Below are 22177 nucleotides of genomic sequence, written 5' to 3'. Positions count from 1 at the left end.
TTTTGTGGGAGTCTGTGCAATTTCCTATGTAATACATGGATTATTTCTTAAAAGTCCAAAGGAATAAGTGACAAAGACACAGCCTTAACCTCAAAACTCTACCGTGCAGAAGTATTATTTTGAGAGACTATGGCAACCAGGAAACAGAGTATACTTTTAGCTATGCCATGATAAGTGCCCTCTTTTTAAGCTTTTCTTTTTTTTTTTAAATTTATTTTATTTATTTATTTTTGGCTGCGTTGGGTCTTCGCTGCTGTGCGCGGGCTTTCTCTAGTTGCAGCGAGTGGGGGCTACTCTTTGTTGCAGTGCGCAGGCTTCTCGTTTTGGTGGCTTCTCTTGTTGCAGAGCACAGTCTCTAGGCACGCGGGCTTCAGTAGGTGTGGCATGCAGGTTCAGTCGTTGTGGCTCGTGGGCTTAGTTGCTCCATGTCATATGGGATCTTCCTGGACCAGGGCTCGAAGCTGTGTCCCCTGCATTGGCAGGTGGATTCTTAACCACTGCACCACTAGGGAAGCTCCGTGCCCTCTTCTTATACTTGGAATTATGTAAAATATGATATGCCCCACAAAGATCTGGATTGGTGAGCATTGTAATAAGCAGAAAAGAAATCATATCTTGGGAATTCCCTGGCGGTCCAGTGGTTAGGACTCCGCGCTTTCACTGCCATGGCCCGGATTCAGTCCCTGGTTGGGGAACTAAGATCCCACAAGCCCTGCAGTGCAACTGAAAAAAAAAAAGAAAAAAGAAATCATATCTTGTAGCTCAGAGTGTTATATGCTGATATAGAAGCTACTATCCTTCCAGAGTGGGAAATGCCAATTGCAAGATATTTCTGTGATACAGGTCACTTGATTTCCCTGATGTATTAAATAAAATCTGAGATTATGACAGATTTATTTTGAAGTCAGATCCCAGCACTACCACTTACTAGTTTATGATTTGGAGCAAGATACTTAATGTAATAGGTAGATGGGTCAAAACTCGTCTCTTGCATCCTAGAAAATCACATGAACCTCACATGTAGCAATTTGAACAACCTTCATCCTGGGATACCTTCTGTTTCTAAAATACATTGAGATTGCCTTCACTGTGAATTGAAACAAAATCTTAGTTTTAAACAAAACCAAAAAATAAAAAGCAATTCCTGGGCTTCCCTGGTGGCACAGTGGTTGAGAGTCCGCCTGCCGATGCAGGGGACCGGGTTCGTGCCCCGGTCCGGGAAGATCCCACATGCCGCGGAGCAGCTGGGCCCGTGAGCCATGGCCGCTGAGCCTGCGGGACCGGAGCCTGTGCTCCGCAACGGGAGAGGCCACAACAGTGAGAGGCCCACGTATCGTTAAAAAAAAAAAAAAAAAAAAAAGCAATTCTTTCCTTCCCTCCCTGACATATTTCCAGAAATGAAAGTAACTTTTGGTGAGAGAATAGGGCCTGTGTATAAGTAAGCTAAGTTTTAAGCCAGAAGGTACCTGAAGATAAATGTCACTTAGAGGGTTTTTTTTGATTATAAAATATCTGCTTTATTTTTAAGAATAAAGGACTATTATTCCATGTTAAATGTGGTTGCCATTCTCTGTGAAAGCATTGAAAATTCTAACATTTTTTATTTCTTAAGTTTTTTGTTCTACTTAAAATGTCCCTTAGATTTTAAAAGGAAATATACATTAGTTGAATCTGAAATTCAACTTGCCATTTAGAGTTCTAATTTCAGCTGCTATCTCTTAAGTACCTTATTTCTTTAAAATAGTTCTTTTGTGACAGTATTATTCAGTGCTTCAAGCACTGATCACAGTGAAACAGAGTTCTACAGGCCTTTTGTAGTTATATGAGTTGTTTCTATAGGACCTGCTCTGATGATGTGTAATTGTAATTATCTTTGTTTAGCTTTAAACACTATTTAAAATAGATGGTGTGTGTTTGCTGCTAAGACACCAAGGAACTTTGCAGAAACTAATTATCTCCTTAGCAACATTCTTAATAAAACTGCCTTCTGAATGAAGAGAGGTAGTCAATATTTTCTTCTCTCCCCGTAGCCATATGAAGTTTAATATGAATTTTGTATTGCTTTCCCTTCTCCTTTTATACATAATGAAATCAAAGAAATAAAAGATAGTAACTGATCACAGGGACCTCTATACAGGCATAATTTTCATGCCTTTTTCAAAGCAGAGAACCTGCCCTAAAAAAGGATCTAGGTAAATAGATTCAGCAGTGACCTGAACACATGCAAGTGCTTGCCTTAAGCAGTTAGTCTGTTATGTCTCTGGGGTCCATGCAAGTTTGCAGTGTGCAGACTGTCATCTCCTGTGTCAGTATTTGCACATCTTATGGATATACTTCCCCCTGGCCCTTACTACTTCCCTCTTCATTTGTCTCATTAGTCATACTGGCCTAATAGATCCTCAGTGAGGGGGGAATAAGTCAAATTTCAACTTCTGAAATTATATATGACATGGGTTGTTCTACTCACCACAAATATTTTCACCAAAGTCTTTGTGAAACAGTCAGAAGTAATATTGCCCTAGTTATGAGTTCTAGAATAGATAAACATTTATTGAACAAATGAGAAGAGCATAGTCAATAGTTCATTCACTCAGCAAATATTTACTGAATATTGGAATACCTCACCTCTGTGAATAAAAGCAAAGATCCTAATCCTCAAGAAGCTTACATTTTAATGCAGAGAGAGACAGAAATAAACAATAACTTAATAAATAAGTATATTTTATAGTAAATCAGAAGATGATAAATTCTATGGGGGAAAAAAGCAGAGCAAGGTGAAGGGAAATCAGTAATGCATAGAGGCAGTAGGGTTCAGTCACACTGCTCAGTATGGTATCAGGAAAGGCCTCATTAAGAAGAGATTTGAGCAAAGACTTGGAGGAGCTGAGGGAATGAGCCAAAAACAGATGCGGGGAAGAGAATCTCAGGCACAGCAGCGCTGTGTCCTAAGGCAGGATCATGCAGTGTATCCAAGGAGACTGTAGAGTCTGGGGTTGCAGTCAGGGAAGTATCAGGCACCTGATCGTGGACGGCCTTGTAGACTATTTTGAGGACTGGTTTTCACTATGAGTTAGAGAGCATTGTAGGACATTGGGGGTTTTTTAACAGCTTTATTGAAGTAAAATTCATATACCATACAATTCACCCCTTTAAAGTATACAATTCATTGGTTTTTGGTATATTCACAGATATGTGCAACTACCGCCACAGTCAATTTTAGAACATTTTCATCACCTCAGAAAGAATCCCCCAGCCTTAAGGAACCACTAATCTACTTTCTGTCTCTATAGATTTCCCTGTTCTGGACATTTCATATAAATGGAATCATACAATATATAGTCTTTTGTGAGTGGCTTCTTTTACTTAGTATAATGTTTTCAAGGTTCATCCATGCTGTAGCCTAGATCAATACTTCTTTCCTTTCTACGGATGAATAATATTTCATTGTGTGAAATGAAATACCATATTTTGTTTATCCATATGTCAGTGATGGACATTTGAGTCATTTCCACCTTTTGGCTATTATGAATAATGCTGCTATATACATTTGTGTACAAGTTTTTGTGTGTATTGTAGAGTTTTGAGTAGAACCATGGCATCTGACTTATATTTTAGCAGGATCACCCTGGCGATCAAGTTAATATGAATTGAGAAGTATTATTTATCTTAAAATATTCAGAATGAATATGGGTTATTATAAAAATGCAAGTTTCCTAGACATACATAAATGAACTCTACCCATTATGCATTCATCTACTGAGTCATTATTCTTGTTGTGTTTCTGAAGCACATGATCATACCTTGCAAATAAATGAGCATCTTGGTTTGGGTTTTGAGCTGGCTTGCCTTCTCTCTTCACAAGTCAATCAGTGTTAAAGAGTTCTGGTCCTTGCTGGCAGCAGTTGACATGTTAGGTTAGCTGTGTGAGCTGAAAGGCCAAGAACCAGATCAGTACGGATGGAATTGTTCTCCCAATAGAAGAAATCCCTCTGTCTTCTCAGAAACAGGATAGAAGTGGAGTAGAAAAGGGAGGTGAGGTGAATGTATTAGTAGTGCTGCCAACATTACCTGAGCCCTGCCTGAACTGTGGATGAAGAGAGCTCTTTAGTCTTCCCCAGTGCTGTCAGTCAGTTCAGTACTTTCTTAAGACTTTTGACAAGGAGGAAAAGTAAACCTAGGTCAACAATCCTCTTACTGCCAGATTCCCTTTCAAACCAATAATAATGACTACACATAGTAGGTTCTCTATAACACTACTGGATTCAAAGAAACCCTCATTAACAAGCCTGCACAATAATTAATGGTCTCATTTTTCAGTTATTTTCTCTCTAACTAGCAAAGACAGATGAAGAAAAATAGGCTCCCCCCGCCCCCGCAAGTAATTCATGCTCATTGTAATAAAACAAATTAAATATAAAAGTCAAAATCATTCATACTACCACACAACTCAGAGCTAACCACTGTTAATATTTTGGTATATTTTCTTCTAGTGTTTTTTTCTTTACCTGAAGGTTTTGAGTTTTGTGTGTGTTATGTTTGTTTTTGACATAATAAGGATCACATTACATTGTCTATAAAGTTTTGTACTTGTTTTGCCCACTTTTAATTATACTGAGAACATTTTACCATGTTATTAAAATTACTTAAAATTATCCTAATGGCTCTATAGTTTCAATTTTAAGGACGCATCTCTGTTTAACCATTACCATTTGACATTTAGATTGTTTACAATTTTTTGCTTGCTATAAATACTGCAGTAAACATCTTGTATATTGATAAACCCTTGTCCTATCTCTGAATATTTCCTCTAGATAAATGTACAGTGAGGCAGTCTCAAATATTGCTAGTAGAAGTGTAAATCCATAACTTTTCTGGAAAGCAGTTTGACATTATATATTCAGGGACATGGGGTTGACTTCATGGCTCTTGTTGTTATTGAGGTTTTTTTTTAGTTTCTTGATTTTTTAGAAGCCCTAACTCAGGTGTTGGAAGTGTTCTATATCTTGATCAAGAAGATGGTTACATGACTGTATACATTTGTTAGAGTCATCAAATGATATCCTTAAAAGTGGTACATTTTATTGCCTATGAATTATATCTCAATTAAAATTTTAAAAAACAAAGCCCTGTAGTACCAAACTGACATTTTTTCCTTGATATGGTTAGAAAGATAGAAAGATAAAAAGAAATAGTTTTCTTACTATGTATTTCAGTGTTATTTAGTGACATGCCCTAGAACCACCAGATATTAGCTGGTGTTATGAGCACATGATTTGAAAAACACTGATCCATAGCAACTCCTAAGAGGGGATTATGATGACACTAAGAAGTAAAATTTATTTAGCATATACTATGTTAGACACTGTTTTAATACTTTATACCCGTGCTATCCAAAATGTAGCCACTAGCCTTTGTAACTATTGAACACTTGAAATGTGGCTAGTCTAGTTTGAGGTGTGCCACAAGTATAAAATACATATTGGATTTCAAACACTTAGTACACAAAAAGTGTAAAATATCTCATTAATAATTTTTTAAGTTGATAATGTTTTAGATATATGGATTAAGTCAAATATGCTATTAAAATTGACGTTACTTATTTCTTTTTACCTTTTTAATGTGCTTACTAGAACATTTAAAATTACATAGCCACTCACATTTGTGACTTGCTTTGCATTTCTATTGGATAGTGCTGCTGTATTCATTAAATTTTTATTTAATTCTCATAACAACCCAGTGAGGTAGGTATTTTTATTATTATCATCAACCTTATTTTTCAGATGAGACTTAGAGTAGTTAAGTACTTTGTCCAAAGTCATAGAGCTAGTAAGTAAGTGGCAAAGCTGGAATTGAACTCAGTTTGTTTCCAATCTGGGCACTCAGTTGAAACAATATTTGAGGAAGATTTATCTAGCTATAATTTTTTTTTTGCGGTACGCGGGCCTCTCCTGTTGCGGAGCACAGGTTCCGGACGCGCAGGCTCAGCGGCCATGGCTCACGGGCCCAGCCGCTCCGCGGCATGTGGGATCTTCCTGGACCGGGGCACGAACCCGCGTCCCCTGCATCGGGAGGCAGACTCTCAACCACTGCGCCACCAGGGAAGCCCTAGCTATAATTTTTTTAAATCCCTTGCTTATAAATGTCACAAGATAGCAAAATATGTTTTTATCAAATGGAAAATATGTGATGCTTTCTGCCTACTAAAAAATATTGTAAACCAAAGCAGAGAAAAAACAGTATAAAAGTAAGGAATCATTTAGTTTTGTTTAAAGATTTCTGTCATCCAGAGATAATTAAGAATGAGATTTAAGACAGTGTTGCCCTTTGGATAAAAATGACTAACTTGATTAACTAGTGGCAGCTGTTATTTTCATTACTACCCGAGATGATGCCTGAGCTTTGGTAATAATATAATTCTGACAAAGTCAGGACGTTAGTGTTTTTTTGTAGAGAGTACAGTTTAGAGCTTAGAAAACAGGTTGGCATTTTGAATTTCTGTAGATAGATTTGAAGCTGGGAGGATGCCGATTCATATTATCAACAGGTTCTTTATAGATTTCTACCTAAACAAGTAACACTAGAGACTTGGACCTTCTCCTATAACCACGAGTTGGTTTGATCTCTGAATTATTTACTGAAAAATTAGGATCCTGTGACAGAATTTACATTTCAAAGGAAGAGGAATTCAGAGGACACTTCTTCACTTGTAGGTATTTCAGAATCAGTTTTGAAACTGTTGGAACCATCACCATCTACCATCTCTTGGTAGAGATTTTTGGGAGAGTTTACTTTTCTCCTGTAACCAAAGTGTTAAAACACCATTGCCAAGAGCTGTGATGGAGTGTATCACCTGTCACTGACAAGCATTTATTGAGCGCTGTTATGTGTAAAGTACTGTGCAAGGTGTTAGAAAGATGAAGACATATTCTATGTCGTTAAAGATCTCAATGTCTAATGGAAAAATAGGCATATAAATGAATAACTGTAACAAGATGCTCTTTTAAAAAACTAAATTTAACCCAAGATTCAAATATGTGTCCCCTGATTCCAATTTATTTGTACATTGAAACATATTTTTTAATTAAAAATAGCGTTTTGTTACAAAATCAATACGTAATCCTTATAGGAAAAAAATTTAATACAGTTAAGCAAAAATAAGATAATAAAAATATTCATACTACCACCATCACACCATTGGAAATATCAACCATCTTGATGTATGCCCTTTTAGGTTTTTTCCTATTAATGTATACACATGTATGTTTAAATAAAGTGGAATATACTATACGTGTACTTTCAATGAAAATACTTATATATGTCATTTTTAATAACTGAATAGCATTCTATTGTCCGATTGTGCCACAACTTATTTAACCAATCCTCAGTTTTTTGTTCACTCAACAAGTACTTACTGAGCACCTATGTATTCCAAGAGCTATCTTGAGACTAGATATATGGCAGTGAACAAAACAAATATTTTTTGATATTCATTGTTTATAATTTTTTTACTCTTATAAACAGTGCTATAACAAACATTTTATATACATCTTTACACACTTGTCCATTTGTTCACTTGGGATAATAGTAATTGGGCATGTACTATATGCCAGACAATCTTCTGACTTCATTTCATATATTATCTCATTTAATCTTCATGATCCAAAAGGTAATATTCTTGTGGTTCCAATTTTCAAGTGAAGAAACTGAAACATTAAGAGAAGACAATTAAGTAGTTTGCCTTAGGTCATATAGCAAGGAAGTGCAAAGCTAGAATTCAGGTTCAGATTTTTGTGATCCTAGATTCAATGCACTACTAGCGATGTTGAGATGAACTTACTGCATCAGAGAATATTAACATTTTTAAGATGTTTAAATACTAATTTTCCAGCCAGAAAAATTTTACGTTTATAGCTTCACACCATGCCCTTCCAACCCTGAAGTTAACTGCTCCTGATTCTTAAAAATAAACAAATTTAAAAAATCATCCATTTGGGGCTTCCCTGGGTGGTGCAGCGGTTAAGAATCTGCCTGCCAATGCAGGGGACACGGGTTTGAGCCCTGGTCCAGGAAGATCCCACATGCCACAGAGCGACTAAGCCCGGAGCAACTAAGCCCGAGCGCCACAACCACTGAGCCTGTGCTCTAGAGCCTGTGAGCCACAACTACAGAAGCCCACGCACCTAGAGCCCGTGCTCTGCAATGAGAGAAGCCACCGCAATGAGAAGCCTGCGCACTGCAATGAAGAGTGGCCCCCAGTCACCACAACTAGAGGAAGCCTGCACGCAACAACAAAGACCCAACGCAGCCAAAAAATAAATAAAACTAATAATTTTTTAAAAATAGATTAAAGAAAAGAAAAAAATCATCAATTTGTATGGAGAAAATTAGTTAAACATTTTACTTCAACTCAAAAGAAAGAAGAAAGAAGCAGATGAATAATGCAAAGCTAAAAGAAGAGACCAATAAATGAAAAAGTCAGCAATAGAGACAGATTCAGAGAGGTATGTACTGTCTGGTTTCAAAGCAGCCTCCACTTCCAGATTCCAGCCCCTTATGAGGCACTGAACTTACACTGGTTCAGTGATAGACCCCCACCCCCATGTCGTTGAGTACACTTTTTTTCTTTTGCTTAAGCGAGTTTGAATGGGTTTCTGTCTCTTGCAGCCAGAAGGTTGCAGTTTAGGAAAATGATATTATCTTTTACAAGTTTATAGGATGTGCCTTTTTGTGTGGTATGTAAGACCCTATCCAGTGTTTGCATATTTGTTTCAGGATTTGTTGGGTTAGACAATAAAAAACTTTAAATGAAAGGAAAAGCTCAAAAATGCTAATCCTGTGTAGTGACACACGAGAGACTCGTTTACTTCTTTATTTCCTATGTTATCTACATTTTAATGTTTTTTAATGATGAGAAAGATGTTGTACAAATTTTTAAAGGTCAATTGATGTCCCTTGGGATTATTTAGTAGTAAAGTATGTAGTTGATTATCCTCTACACACTCCTGCAAAACTGTATTACCTTCCCCAATTGAATGATGCATCCTTTAGGACATAAGTTCTTTCACTAGGATTATCATTAGAACTTCTGGGCTTGAATGAGACCTGTTAATTTATAAATCACCTTATTGTACTCTTTGGTCTAAGAGGCAGTGTAGCACAGCAATTAAGAGCAAGGCCTCTAGTGACAGACTGACTACCTTTTTTAAATCCTAGTTTTGCCATATGTCCACTTGTATGACCTTAGGCAAATTATTTAACTTTTTTGGGCCTCAGTTTTCTCAACTGTAAAATGGAGGTAATAATAGCTCCTTATATCATTGTTATGATGATTGGGCGATATATATAAAATATTAGAGGAGAATCTGGTGCAGGGTAAGCACTTACTTAATATGTGTTGCTTGCTGCTGCTGTTGTTATTACTATTACATTTGGGGAAAATAAAGTAAAAAAGACTTTGGGGGTTTCCCTGGTGGCGCAGTGGTTGAGAGTCCGCCTGCCGATGCAGGGGACACGGGTTTGTGCCTCGGTCCGGGAAGATCCCACATGCCGCGGAGCAGCTGGGCCCGTGAGCCATGGCCACTGAGCCAGCGCGTCCGGAGCCTGTGCTCCGCAACGGGAGAGGCCACGACAGTGAGAGGCCTGCGTACTGCAAAAAAAAAAAAAAAGACTTTGGATACTCATTGTCACCACCTCTATTGTCACCCATACTTCCAAATCACTTGTTTTGAAAACTACTTTAACGTAATTCGAGAGCAGAATTATATTATTATGCCAGGTAGGAATATACTGGGGCAGTGGTAAAATTTACTCTGACGGTAGTCCAATTGCCAGGTGACTTTTGTGGTCTTTGGAGAAAAAGCTTTAGTAACTTGATTTCCATTTGTGCTCACACAAATTTCCCCTTTGAAACCTCCAGACTCAGTACCTCTATAATTAATAGACTTGCACAGAGTCTTCAACATCCATGTTTGCTACAGATAGGTAATTTGGAGCTTTGTTTCCTGTTGGGTTTGGGGGGGTTGTTTGTTTATTTGTTTTGGTATGGCGGTCACCATTCTACTCCTCTAGTTGTGGTTGCTCTGACAAATTGACGTGGTCTTGAATGTTCCCAGTGGTGAGAAAGTACATCTGTAGCTCTCTTCATTCTCAGATGATAACCTCCTTTCCTATCTTTACGTAACTGATACGACAGGCAGTTCAGTCTTTGAGGAGTCCATCTCTTGCCCTGTGGACTATGAGGATAGTCCTTTCTCCTCGCGTGGTACTCCAATGAATGACACAGGCACAGTGCTGGATACGTGCAGAATCCCATTGGTTGCTTTTTTGTTCTGTATCTTCACAGGGGGAGAGGAAGTAGGACCAAGGGCTCCTATTTATTTGTTTTGCTTTGCTTTTTGTTTTTTCATAAATCAGGTGTCCAGTACTAAGGTGGGAACTGGGAAGGAGTAGCTACAGTTTTTAATAGGCAGTTACACTGTTTGTAAGAAAGTATCATAGGGTAAAGTAACCTCAATGGAATTGGTTATAATCAAGGAAATATTTTATATCTTAATTCAGTGTTTCCCAAGGTCTGTTCTATAGAAAATTTGTTTGGGGAGATATCGATAGATATTCCATTTAAAAAGATTCTTAGCCAGCTAAGTTTGGAAAAATCACTGTATCCTCCTGGAAAGGAGAGATATTCACATTAGCATGCTAAAGATTGTGAGAAACTTCAGAGTATAGAAACCCTATAGATATAACTTTTTTTCTTAATTCTATATTAATATAATGTTTTTATTAAAGAGTATGTGTAAATATAAGTTAGAAAATATAATGAATACCCTTGGATCCTTCACCTAAGGACTAGAAAATTGCCAGTAACATGGATCTATCTGTGTGATCTGCTGAAATTACATCCTTTATCTCCCTACAACAAGTAAGGACTATCCTAAATTTTGTGTTTAATTCCCTTGCTTTGATGGGGAGAGTTGTATTTTTATCACTAATTCTAAACAATGCATTGTTTAGTTTTACTTATTTTTGAGCTTAATAAAAAAATTGTATCATACTTTTTCACTCAACATGCTTCTAAGATTCACCTGTATTGTTCCATGTAACCTTGTTCATTCCTTTGTCGGTGCTGTGTACCATTCCACTGTGTGAACATACCACAGCTTGCTTCTCCATTCACCTGTCCACAGATATTTGAGTTGTTGGTTTTTTGTTTTGTTTTGTTTACTATTGCTATTACTATTGCTTCAGTCAGAGAGCAGCAAGAAAAAAATGTGAGCCAAGGATATTGACAGAATGTTTTGATGATACTGTTTGGGAGCAAGAGGGAAGATATTTGTTAAGTAGCTGCTTTATATAAAGTACACTTCCAAAGCAGGGCCTAAAATACAAAGAAAATAAGATGTCCCTATCTTTGATGATCTTATGTCCAGATAGGGGACTTAAACAAATCTGTATTTCTCAAATTAGGATATGATTAGTACCAGAGACACACAAAGGCACCAAATAAACATGACACATCTTTTGGAGTGTCTGTTTTCTTAGAATTGCCGGGGAGAGGGGATGTTCAGGGGTAGAATTAAATAATTTAACTGGAATTTAATTTAAATTCCTTGTCAAAAATATGTTTATGTTGAAATTTAAAAGGTCCTTTTGTGAAAAATAACAAAATTGTTATGTATTTTTAAAACAAAATACCAGACCTCAAAGAAAGTTGTAAGCTGGTAAACCAATTGGGACTGTACCCTCAGGACTAATAGATTCATTGTCTTCTGTTGTTAGGGGTTCTTAGGAACAGAAATTTGAGAAGTGTTAATGTATGTAAGTTAAATAAAATGCATCCAAAATAGATATAATTAACTCCGGCAGAGTAATCAGGAAATGCTTCACAGTGGAGAGAGCATTTGTGCTAGACCTTAAAGAGTAAGTTGGATTTCCATAGGAAGAAAGAGCATTCAGGACTGAGAAAACAGCATAATTGAGGACAGGAGGTGGTGGGGAAAGGTACAGCCCATTTGAGAAATAATGAGTTCTTTCTGGGTAAAGTATATACATCCAGTGAGGAGCAAGATGATGTGTGTGTGTGAGATTCCTAATATTTTCCGACATAAATGTTGAAAGCCAGACTTTTTCCTTACTCCTGACAAAATTGCTGTTGAATCTTTAGCAAAAGTATAGCATGATAGGTGACATTTAAGCTGAGGTCTTAACTTCTTTAAAAAATATGAATCTGATTCATGTATTCCTTCAGCAAATACTTAATTCAACATCTACTTTATACTAAGGATACACACATCAAGAAGATATTACTCGAGGTGTACATTAACTGGTAAGAGAAGTCATTAGAAGAGAACTTGCACAGCTCCCACTACCGCTGCTATCCTCTGCCTTCACATCACAGTGGAGAATGCTCCTGGCTAAGCCCAGCCCTCCTACTGGGGCGCCAGATTCCATCCCCTCACCTACCCCAGCGCATCACTCCAAACCTGCTCCTCTCTCAATCCTGAATGGGTTTTTCCCACTCTATTGGATCATTCACAGAAGCAACCAGCTAGGATTTTTCCCCATCTTTAAAAACCTTCTATTAACCTCCTATCTCTTTCCACATTCTATACTATTTTCTGTTCTCTTTTATAGCAAAATTCTTCAAGAGTTGTTTTTACTCACTGCCTCTGATTCCTCTCCTTATATATTCTCTTAAACCTCCACCTTCTTTTAAACCTTACCTCTTCTCTTAAGCCACTCCATTCAGGCTTTCATGCCCATCAATCCCCACAATTGCTTCTGTTGTGGTTCCAGGGATCTCCACATGGCTAAAGTCAGAGTCAACTTTTAGTACTCATTTTACTTGCAGCAGCATTTGACACGGTTGATCAGTTCCTTCACTTTGAAAGACTTTTGTCACTTAGCTTCCCGAGACTGTACTCGCCTAGTCCTCCTCCCTCACTTGCCATTCCTTCTCTGTCTCTTTTGTTCATTTCTCCTGTTTTTGGAATCCCTGGAACTCTGTCCTTGGACTGCCTCTCTTCTTGTCTGCACCTCACTCCCATGTAGTCTTGTGGCTTTAAATTTTATCCTCTAATGACTCCCAGATTTACATCTCTAGTCTAGAGTTTTTCAACTTCAGCACTGTTAGTATTTGAGGACAGACAATTCTTTGTTGTGGGGAACTGTCCTGTGCATTATAGGATGGTCAGCAACATCCCTGGCCTCTACACACCAGATGCCAGTAGCACCCCAGCAGTTATGGCAACCTAAAATGTTTCCAGACATTGCCAGATGTCTTCTGGGCATAAAATCACACCCTTCCCCATTGAGAACCTCTATTTTTAGTCTGAGCTTCTCCCCCAGACTCCAGATTTATATATCTAACTATTTGACACTTCCACTTGAATGTCTAATAAACATCCATATTTAACAATGATCAAACCAAGCTTCTGATATTTCTTCTTAAATATAATACCCCTCAGACTTATCCATTCTTCTAATTTCTTAGGCCAAAAACCTTGTTGTCTTCGTGACTCCCCTCTTTCTCTCACCTACATCCTGATTTACCAGTAAGTCTTGTGATCCTTCCCTTCAAAGTGTGTCCAGAATCTGATGCCCCCTCACCACTACCACCCTGGTTCATGCCACCATCACTTCCCATTGGGATCATTACAGCTGCCTTACCCTTAACCCCTGTAGTCTGTTCTCAATGCAGCAGTAGAGCGATCCTGAGAAAATATGTAATTCAGGGCATGTCACATCTCTGCACAAAACCCTCCAGATGTTTCCCATCTTACTTAAAGTAAAAAGCAAAATCCTTACAATCCTTACCAGGCCTTACATGATCTCATCTTCACACTCCCCTCCATCCCCTTCCCTTAATCTCTCTAATCTCATCTCTTACTACCCAACTTCACTCCAGCCACACCAGCCTCCTTCCTGTTCCCTGAACATACCAGGCCTTGGACCCCTTGCGCTTGCTCCTCTCCCAGATATGTCTTCCATTGCCTTATTCAAGTCTTGGCTCAAGTGTCAGTTTCTCAGTGAGGTCTTCCTTGACCACTAGACTTAAAATCTCACACCACCACTATCACCTCCAAGTCTCCTTCAAACCTGCTTTATTTTTCTCCATAGCATTTTCTTCATCTAACATACTAGAGAGAGTTCTCTTGAATAAGAGAACAAGATTGTCTGGGTTTGCATCCCGACCTGGTCACTTTCAAGATATAAGACTTGATTCCTGTGCCTCAATTTCTTTGTAAAATAGGATAGTTTCTATCTCATTAGAATAGTACCTCGCAAATAGTAAGTGATATGTTTTCACCATTATTATTATATTTTACTTATCAATTTTGCTTATCTTCCCTCCTCCCCCAGTGGAATATAAATTCCATGAGAGCAGAATTTTTTTATTTCACTTACTGCTATATTCACAGCTTCTGGAACAGTGCCTGGCACATAGGTGCTTAATAAATGTCTGTTGATCAAATTGTTATCTCTAGAGAGACTAATGGGGAGAAGAAGAGTCACGGAAGACTTGAGCTTTATGTATACTATTTAAAACTTTTACAAAAGGAATGTATTCATGTATTACTTGTACCCTCAGAAAACTCATAGGCTTACATGGAAAATAGACATGTAAACAAATAAATTCCTAGAGGAATATTGTGAGAGCGAGTTGGGTTTTAAAAGATGCATCGTTCCACTAGATAAAATGTGAGAGGGATGAGACAGCTTTCTAGACAGAGGGAATAGTATGTGCAAAAAGCAAAGAGGTATAAAACACAGCAGTAGCTCTGACAACTGTAGTCAGTATTTTGAGGTATTAAAGTTTCCATCTTGGTGAATGGATGAAGAAGATGTGGCACATATATACAATGGAATATTACTCAGCCATAAAAAGAAACAAAACTGAGTTATTTGTAGTGAGGTGGGTGGACCTACAGTCTGTCATACAGAGTGAAGTCAGTCAGAAAGAGAAAAACAAATACCGTATGCTGACATATATATATAATCTTAAAAAAAAAAAAAGAAAGCTTCCAATGAACCTAGGGGCAGGACAGGAATAAAGACACAGATGTAAAGAATGGACTTGAGGACACGGGGAGGGGGAAGGTTAAGCTGGGATGAAGTGAGAGAGTAACACTGACATATATACACTACCAAATGTAAAATAGGTAGCTAGTGGGAAGAAGCTGCATAGCACAGGGAGATCAGCTCGGTGCTTTGTGACCACCTAGAGGGGTGGGATAGGGAGGGTGGGAGGGAGACGCAAGAGGGAGGGGATATGGGGATATATGTATACATACAGCTGATGCACTTTGTTATACAGCAGAAACTAACACAACATTGTAAAGCAATTATACTCCAATAAAGATGTTAAAAAAAAAAAGTTCCATCTTGGGACTTCCCTGGTGGTCCAGTAGTAAAGAATCTGCCTTACAATGCAGGGGACATGGGTTCCATCCCTAGTCGGGGAACCAAGATCCCACATGCTGCGGGGCAACTAAGCCCACGCACCACAACTACTGAGCTCGCACGCCCCAGCTAGAGCCTGCGTGCTCTGGAGCCCTTGGGCCACAACTAGAGAAGAGAAAACCCACACGCCACAACTAGAGAGAAGCCCACGCACCGCAACAAAAGATCCCATGTGCTGCAACAAAAGATCCCGTGTGCTGCAACAAAAGATCCTGTGTGCCGCAACTAAGACCTGACAAGGCCAAAAATAAAATAAATAATAATAAGTCTTAAAAAAAAAAAAAGTTCCATCTTATCCCTCTCTCTCACTAATTCCTATGTTCCAGCTAAGTATTTGGCTATAATTAGAAGCTTATTACTCCATTAAGGCAAATATCTTGGGTTTTTTTCTCATTATTTTCCTGTAAGTCTTTTTCTATTTTCCTGCCCCCCAGAATGTCCATTCATGTTTTTCATCATACCACTCTTCAGATTTGATTCTAAATTCCCGCAATGTCTTTGTTATAATAAGAAACTCACATGTAATTTCTATCTGTGGAGTATAGTAAAAAAAAAAAAGAGGAAATAGATAGATAGATAGAGTTTTGTTATAATATGTAGCTTTGTTTAGGAACACAGTTGTTTAGCTCAATTATTTTAGTAATTAAAATTTAAAATCCTATAAATGTTAGTGTCTAGTCCCTTACCAAAGACTTAAAAGTGAAGAAACTTGTTTTTCAATGTGTGATGCAAGACTTTTTGAGGTTGACTTTTTAAAATCAGGGATTTTTTCTGCCCACCTTCCTTCTCTACATAGAGCTGGGAAAGCACCCTTGATGACAGCACAAACCAAGGCAAGCAATAGTGCTAATCCACTAGATTAGCTCCTGGTACCATCACTGTTTATACCATCTCTCATGTTGCACTGTGATTGTGTATCTCTCTGAGAGCCCCTTAAAGTTAGGAGTCATAACAAGTGTTCATATGAACACCTAGTTCAGTGCCTACCGCATAATGGATGCTCAGTAAATACTGGTTAAATTTAATTGAACTGAGCTGAATTGAATTAGATTATAGTACCACAGGGGAAGGGGATTTTTGAGTTTGCTTTTTAAGTAAGACTGATTCAAAACAAATCTAGAAAAGAAAAATCATTCTTTTTTGTTGTTTTTAAACATAGTCTAAAGTTTGGGGTACAGATACCAATATGTTCATCACCTATAATTTTTAAAGCATTCTGCAATGACTCATCAGAGTCCCCAAATAGATACTTTTTTAAAAGCCACAACGGCCCTGGGGAACAAAATTAGGCCTGGCAAATATAAATAGTGTTTTCTCTTTGCAGTCAAGAATGTGGGGTCTTGGGCTTCCCTGGTGGCGCCGTGGTTAAGAATCCGCCTGCCAATGCAGGGGACACGGGTTCAAGCCCTGGTCCGGGAAGATCCCACATGCTGCAGAACAGCTAAGCCCGTGCGCCACAACTACTGAGCCTGCGCTCTAGAGCCCGCCAGCCACAACTACTGAAGCCTGTGCGCCTAGAGCCCGTGCTCCGCAACAAGGAAGCCACCCCAGTGAGAAGCCCACACACTGCAACAAAGAGTAGTCCTGCTCGCTGCAACTAGAGAAAGCCTGTGCACAGCAACGAATACCCAATGCAGCCAAAAATAATAAATAAAATTAATTTTAAAAAAAAAGAATAGATACCTAAAATTAAAAAAAAAAAAGAATGTGGGGTCTTGTTGATACAGAGAGGAGGATCTTTAAGTATAATTTCAGGAAAGTTACTCCTTTCCTTTGCACATGTACGAGTCTCATGTGAAGCAAAGATCACCTCATAAATTCCTATAGGGTTTCCCAGCATATTTGTTTCATTCTTACTAAAAGTCCCTAATCAATAACTTCTGTGTTATCTTTCCAAAAAGAAAGGCAATGCTGCCTCATTTCCTGACACTTGTTTTCTGGCCTCAAAGTGTCTCCTGTCCAACTGGCCAAAGAGCCAGGCTAGACAGAGATGCCAGTATTAACAGAGGTGTTCAGTAGAGGAATAGATGAATTTAGCTTCTGCTCCTCTCCCTCTACTTCACCATTTTCTTCTTTTGCAAAGGAGTTTGGAATTTAAATTTTCTAAACCTAGAATCTTCCAGGTCTGAGACTGCACAGCTGTGGTAATAATAAGGTACCTGGTCATTTCTCCAACCCTCAATCTGCTATAGATCTGTATCCTGAGAACGAGTCCAGCATACTTATAAGTAATGCCCCCCAAACTCCTGTGTTATAGAGAAGGCTTTCTTGCCAATGGGTAGCTATTTTAAGTACTTCATTGATTCCGTATACCTTTATTGGGTACCTACTAGGTGTCAGCCTCTGTGGTAAACCCTGGAGATCCAAGATGAATAAGTGCTAGTCCGACCCTAAGTAACTCACAGTCTATTTTGGCATCAATAATGTATAGAATACCTAATTAATAATAATATGGTGCTAAAATAGCACTAGGACAAAGTGATAATAATGATGGGGTGATTAGTTCAGCATGGAGGAGAGTTTGGGAAAGCTTCACAGAAAAGGTGGCTTTTAATCCTCAGCCTTAAAGGATAAAAGGGATTTCATCAGACAAAGAAGGGGTAGTCTATCATTTCAGACATAGGACATAATAAGAGCAAAAGCATAAAGGTGTGGAAGCTCAGGACACGTTTAGGGAACAGTGAGTGGTTGGGCACGGAAGGCACATAGGCTGCATGGTTGGTGGGAGATAGAACCAGACAAGTGAGAGTATTGTGTGGTACTGAAGGGCACAGATTCTAGAGCTGGGTTTGAATCCCAGCTAAGACACTAACTAGCTTTTGTGATCTTAGCAAGTCACTTAACTTCTCTATAGCTTGGTTTCTTCATTTTTTAAATGAGGATAGTAGCATATATATATATATACTACGTTTATATGTATACACACACACAGCTCAAACCAGTTCTCAGAACAAAAGAAATACAAGTATTATTAGGAGGCCACATTATGAAGGGCCTTGAATTTTAATCTGTATTATTCTGTAAGCGAAAGAAAGGTTTTAAAGCAGACAAGGGGAGAGTATGCAACAGGATATAATCTGTATCTTAGAAAGTTGGTGCCACTTTGGAGAGTAGACTGGATAAAGAAAAGACTAGAGGCACAATACAAGTTCTGAGGCAGTTTCAAGAGTTTAGATAAGAGGTGCTGATAGAACATGGTTCTGAGTTGATGTACAATAGTAGCCTTGCCCTTAAAACTTCTGGGTTCCTGACTAGAAATTTCAAACTTGAAATATTAGTCTTAACAGATCTTACAAGTTTAATGCTAAAAGACAGTGAGAACCCTGGGGAAGCGCACAAAGGGGTTCTCCTTCTAGTCTGGATGTTTTAGTGCTCAACTGATGCTTCTATTCTGCACCCAAATATCAGACCAGTGCTTATTCCATTCATGATAACCTTTCATCTAGTTAAATGTCATGAGCAAGACATTCTGTTTTGGAGATGCTTTTTTTTTTTTCCCTTGAGTAACCTCAAGTCTACTGGTCAGTTTCCTAGAGGAAGTTCTGGCTTCTGGACTGCACAGCCGAAGCAAGGACAGCTCTCAAGTTACATCAAGGTTAGCAAGCAGAAGATGAAATGGTGATGGAGAGGTGAGAAGAATGGCGCAACTTCCCCTCTTGCCTCGCTGCAGGCTTTCTCCACTGACCAGAGGGGTGTTGGAGAAGAGACTTGGGTTTTGTGCTTCTTGTTATAACCCATCTCCAGGTAGCCTGCTGATTCCTGAACTGTTGGCACAGACACCAAGACTCCAGTGGTGAGTTGAGAATAAGTCTGAGCCCATTCCAACACACTTCTCTCATGTTTTCTTTATCAAATAACTAAATGTATTCCTTGTATTTGATAGCACAATCACTTCAGTTTCTGGCGAATTTTGTTGGGATCTTACTTGAGAAAAGGGTTATCAGAGCTTAAAGGAGTTTTAAAAAGTAAAAATTAGATGCACATACTATAGACTCTTCTCTTGACCCCTTTTATTTTTCATTAACCACATTCCTGAACAACTCATTTCTGAAAACCCATCATATTTCTGTAAGAACCATCCAAAAATTGTCCCTAAATTGCAATTTTCTGTGGTACTGAGAAACCATGTATGACTACAATAAAAATCCATTTTGTGAAAAGACACAAGTGATTTGTTTTTGTTTCTTTGGGGTTAACAACTATTTATGGGAATTTATGTGATGAGGTATGAGCTGGCTTTACACCATACTTAGAGAAGGCATTGCCTCTACCCAAAGGATATTTTAAGTATGTCAAGACAAATAATAAATTCTGATGTCAATGGGACTTCCCTAGTGGCACAGTGGTTAAGAATCCACCTGCCGATGCAGGGGACTCGGGTTCAATCCCTGGGCTGGGAAGATCCCACATGCCACAGAGCAACTAAGCCCGTGCACCACAACTACTGAGCCTGGGCTCTAGAGCCCACGTGCCACAACTACTGAAGCCCATGCATCTAGAAGCCGTGCTCTGCAACAAGAGAAGCCACTGCAATGAGAAGCCCACACACTGCAACGAAGAGTCGCCCCCGCTCACTGCAACTGGAGAGAGCCCGCGTGCAGCAACGAAGACCTAATGCAGCCATAAATAAATAAATTTATTTATTTGGGTTTTTATTTATCTATTTATTTTAAATGACTCATTTAAAAACGAGTCATCATTTTTTTTTTCAATCTTTTGGCCGCACCACGCGGCATGTGGGATCTTAGTTCCCTGACCAGGGCCCCCTGCAGTGGAAGCGTGGACTCTTAACCACTGGTGTCAATTTCACTTCTCTTGAAAGCAGTGGAAACTGATAATGTCATTAATACCAGGAAATTATCGTGTGCTCAAATCATATCACAGTCCCTCTTTGGTGCTTTGTAATAAATTTTTTAGACCTTTTATGTTGATTAACATTCTCTAGCATCAGATAGCCTAGGCTCAAATCTGTGTCAAGTTATGTGGCTTTGGAAATGTTATTAAGTCTCTTTGTGGCTCAGGCTCCTCATCTATAAAAAGAGAGTAGGGCTTCCCTGGTGGCACAGTGGTTGAGAGTCCGCCTGCCGATGCAGGGGACACGGGTTCGTGCCCCGGTCCAGGAAGATCCCACATGCCGCGGAGCGGGTGGGCCCGTGAGCCATGGCCACTGAGCCTGCGCGTCCGGAGCCTGTGCTCCGCAACGGGAGAGGCCACAACAGTGAGAGGCCCGCGTACTGCAACAAAAAAAAAGGAGAGTAATAAAGTACCTCCTCATAGGAGCATAAGGACTAAATGAAATGAGAGAATACATTTAAAACACTTAGAACTTAGGTATATAGTAAACCACCCAAGGAAATTTGACTAATAATAGTAAATAAGATTGACTGCTGTCTCCAAGTTGGGGATACAAAATCACTACACAAAATGGTTGGATTCCTGTCATCCACTACATTAATCAGCAGTTCAAGAAGTAGAGGGAAGAGGTGAAGGGTCATCCGATCCATCTCCCTTTTCCCCATTCCTCTCAGCTCTCCACCATTGTTTCTTCACCTTACACTCATGCGAAGCCCTAAGCCTTTTGTCTATATTACAGCTAAGAGCTAAGATCTAAGAAGTTCTGTTCTGTTTTGGTTGTTTGGTGTTTTTTTTAATAATAAAAAAAGTAAGGCAGCCTTACTTTTAAGGCTAGGGGAGACAAGTTTTAAATGTAGCGTTTTACAAGTTACATAGTCTTTTCAAATAAACAGAAACCTCCTTCCTCCAAGCAGGATTACCTGTGCTTGCCTTTCTCTTGGCAAGATAGCTCTGGAATAAGAATAAGGACAGAGATTTTTCTAATATCATTCTCCTCATTATTCACCTGCTTCCATTGTGCCTACTCAGCTAACAATATCAAGAAGTCTAGGGACTTCCCTGGTGGTCCAGTGGTTATGACTCCTTGCTTCCACTGCAAGGGGCCCTGGTCAGGGAACTAAGATCCCGCATGCCGTGCAGTGCAGGCAAAAAAAAAAATTTTTTTAAGTCTAAGAAATGATCCTTACCTTCAGGATGTTTTATGCCAGAAGTTGGCATTTCTTTATTAAGGATCAAAGATTCATATTTTTATTTAAGATTTACGGAGCTGATTACATTATTACTGGTCCTTTATTTTTTCCCTTTAAAAACATCATTTTTTTTTTCAATCTTTTGGCCGCACCACGTGGCATGTGGGATCTTAGTTCCCAGAACGGGGCCCCCCTCCCGTGGCAGCGTGGACCCTTAACCACTGGACCACTAGGGAAGTCCCTAAAAACGTCATTTTAATTAAGGTCTCATGCTTTTTGTCCATTTCTTTGCGGTATGCGGGCCTCTAACTGTTGTGGCCTCTCCCGTTGCGGAGCACAGGCTTTGGACACGCCGGCGGCATGTGGGATCTTCCCAGACCGGGACACAAACCCGTGTCCCCTGCATCGGCAGGCGGACTCTCAACCGCGGCGCCACCAGGGAAGCCCTAATTAAGGTCTCATGCTTTTAATGACCTCTCTTCCAGAGATTGAAGTGCCTAGTCAAAACCTCTATGTCCCATTTACTCTACAAAAGCCAAGGTGCTTGTTTTTAGGTAAACAACTGTTTGGATAACAGTTTTTGCCCAGTAAATATGCAGGCAGCAATTCAAAATCCTTATCTCTGATGGCTCACTTCTTCGTCGCTTAAGTGGAGTTACTTATAAAATAGTCAA

At 39.1% G+C, this 22177-nt stretch overlaps 1 protein-coding gene across 3 annotated transcripts in view; it reads left to right on the top strand.

Moving 5' to 3' along the window:
- Positions 1-21025, top strand: part of VPS45 (vacuolar protein sorting 45 homolog) — a 69056-nt gene extending 48031 nt beyond the window's left edge. For 2 of the 3 annotated variants that reach the window (XM_022564304.3, XM_022564305.3), the window contains one exon: positions 18986-21025. In XM_022564304.3, the coding sequence (XP_022420012.1) occupies positions 18986-19073 (88 nt within the window). In that variant the 3' untranslated portion in view covers positions 19074-21025. The remainder of the gene's footprint in view (positions 1-18985) is intronic. The other variant, XM_022564303.3, reaches the window with a different exon arrangement.
- Positions 21026-22177: the final 1152 nt, after the last annotated feature.

Source organism: Delphinapterus leucas, chromosome 1, assembly GCF_059928025.1.
Source record: "Delphinapterus leucas isolate spDelLeu-1000000601 "Yukka" chromosome 1, BTC_Dleu_Yukka2, whole genome shotgun sequence".
NCBI lineage: Eukaryota > Metazoa > Chordata > Mammalia > Artiodactyla > Monodontidae > Delphinapterus > Delphinapterus leucas.
The sequence above is the reverse complement of the archived record's forward strand: the minus strand, read 5'-3'. Positions and strand labels throughout refer to the sequence as shown.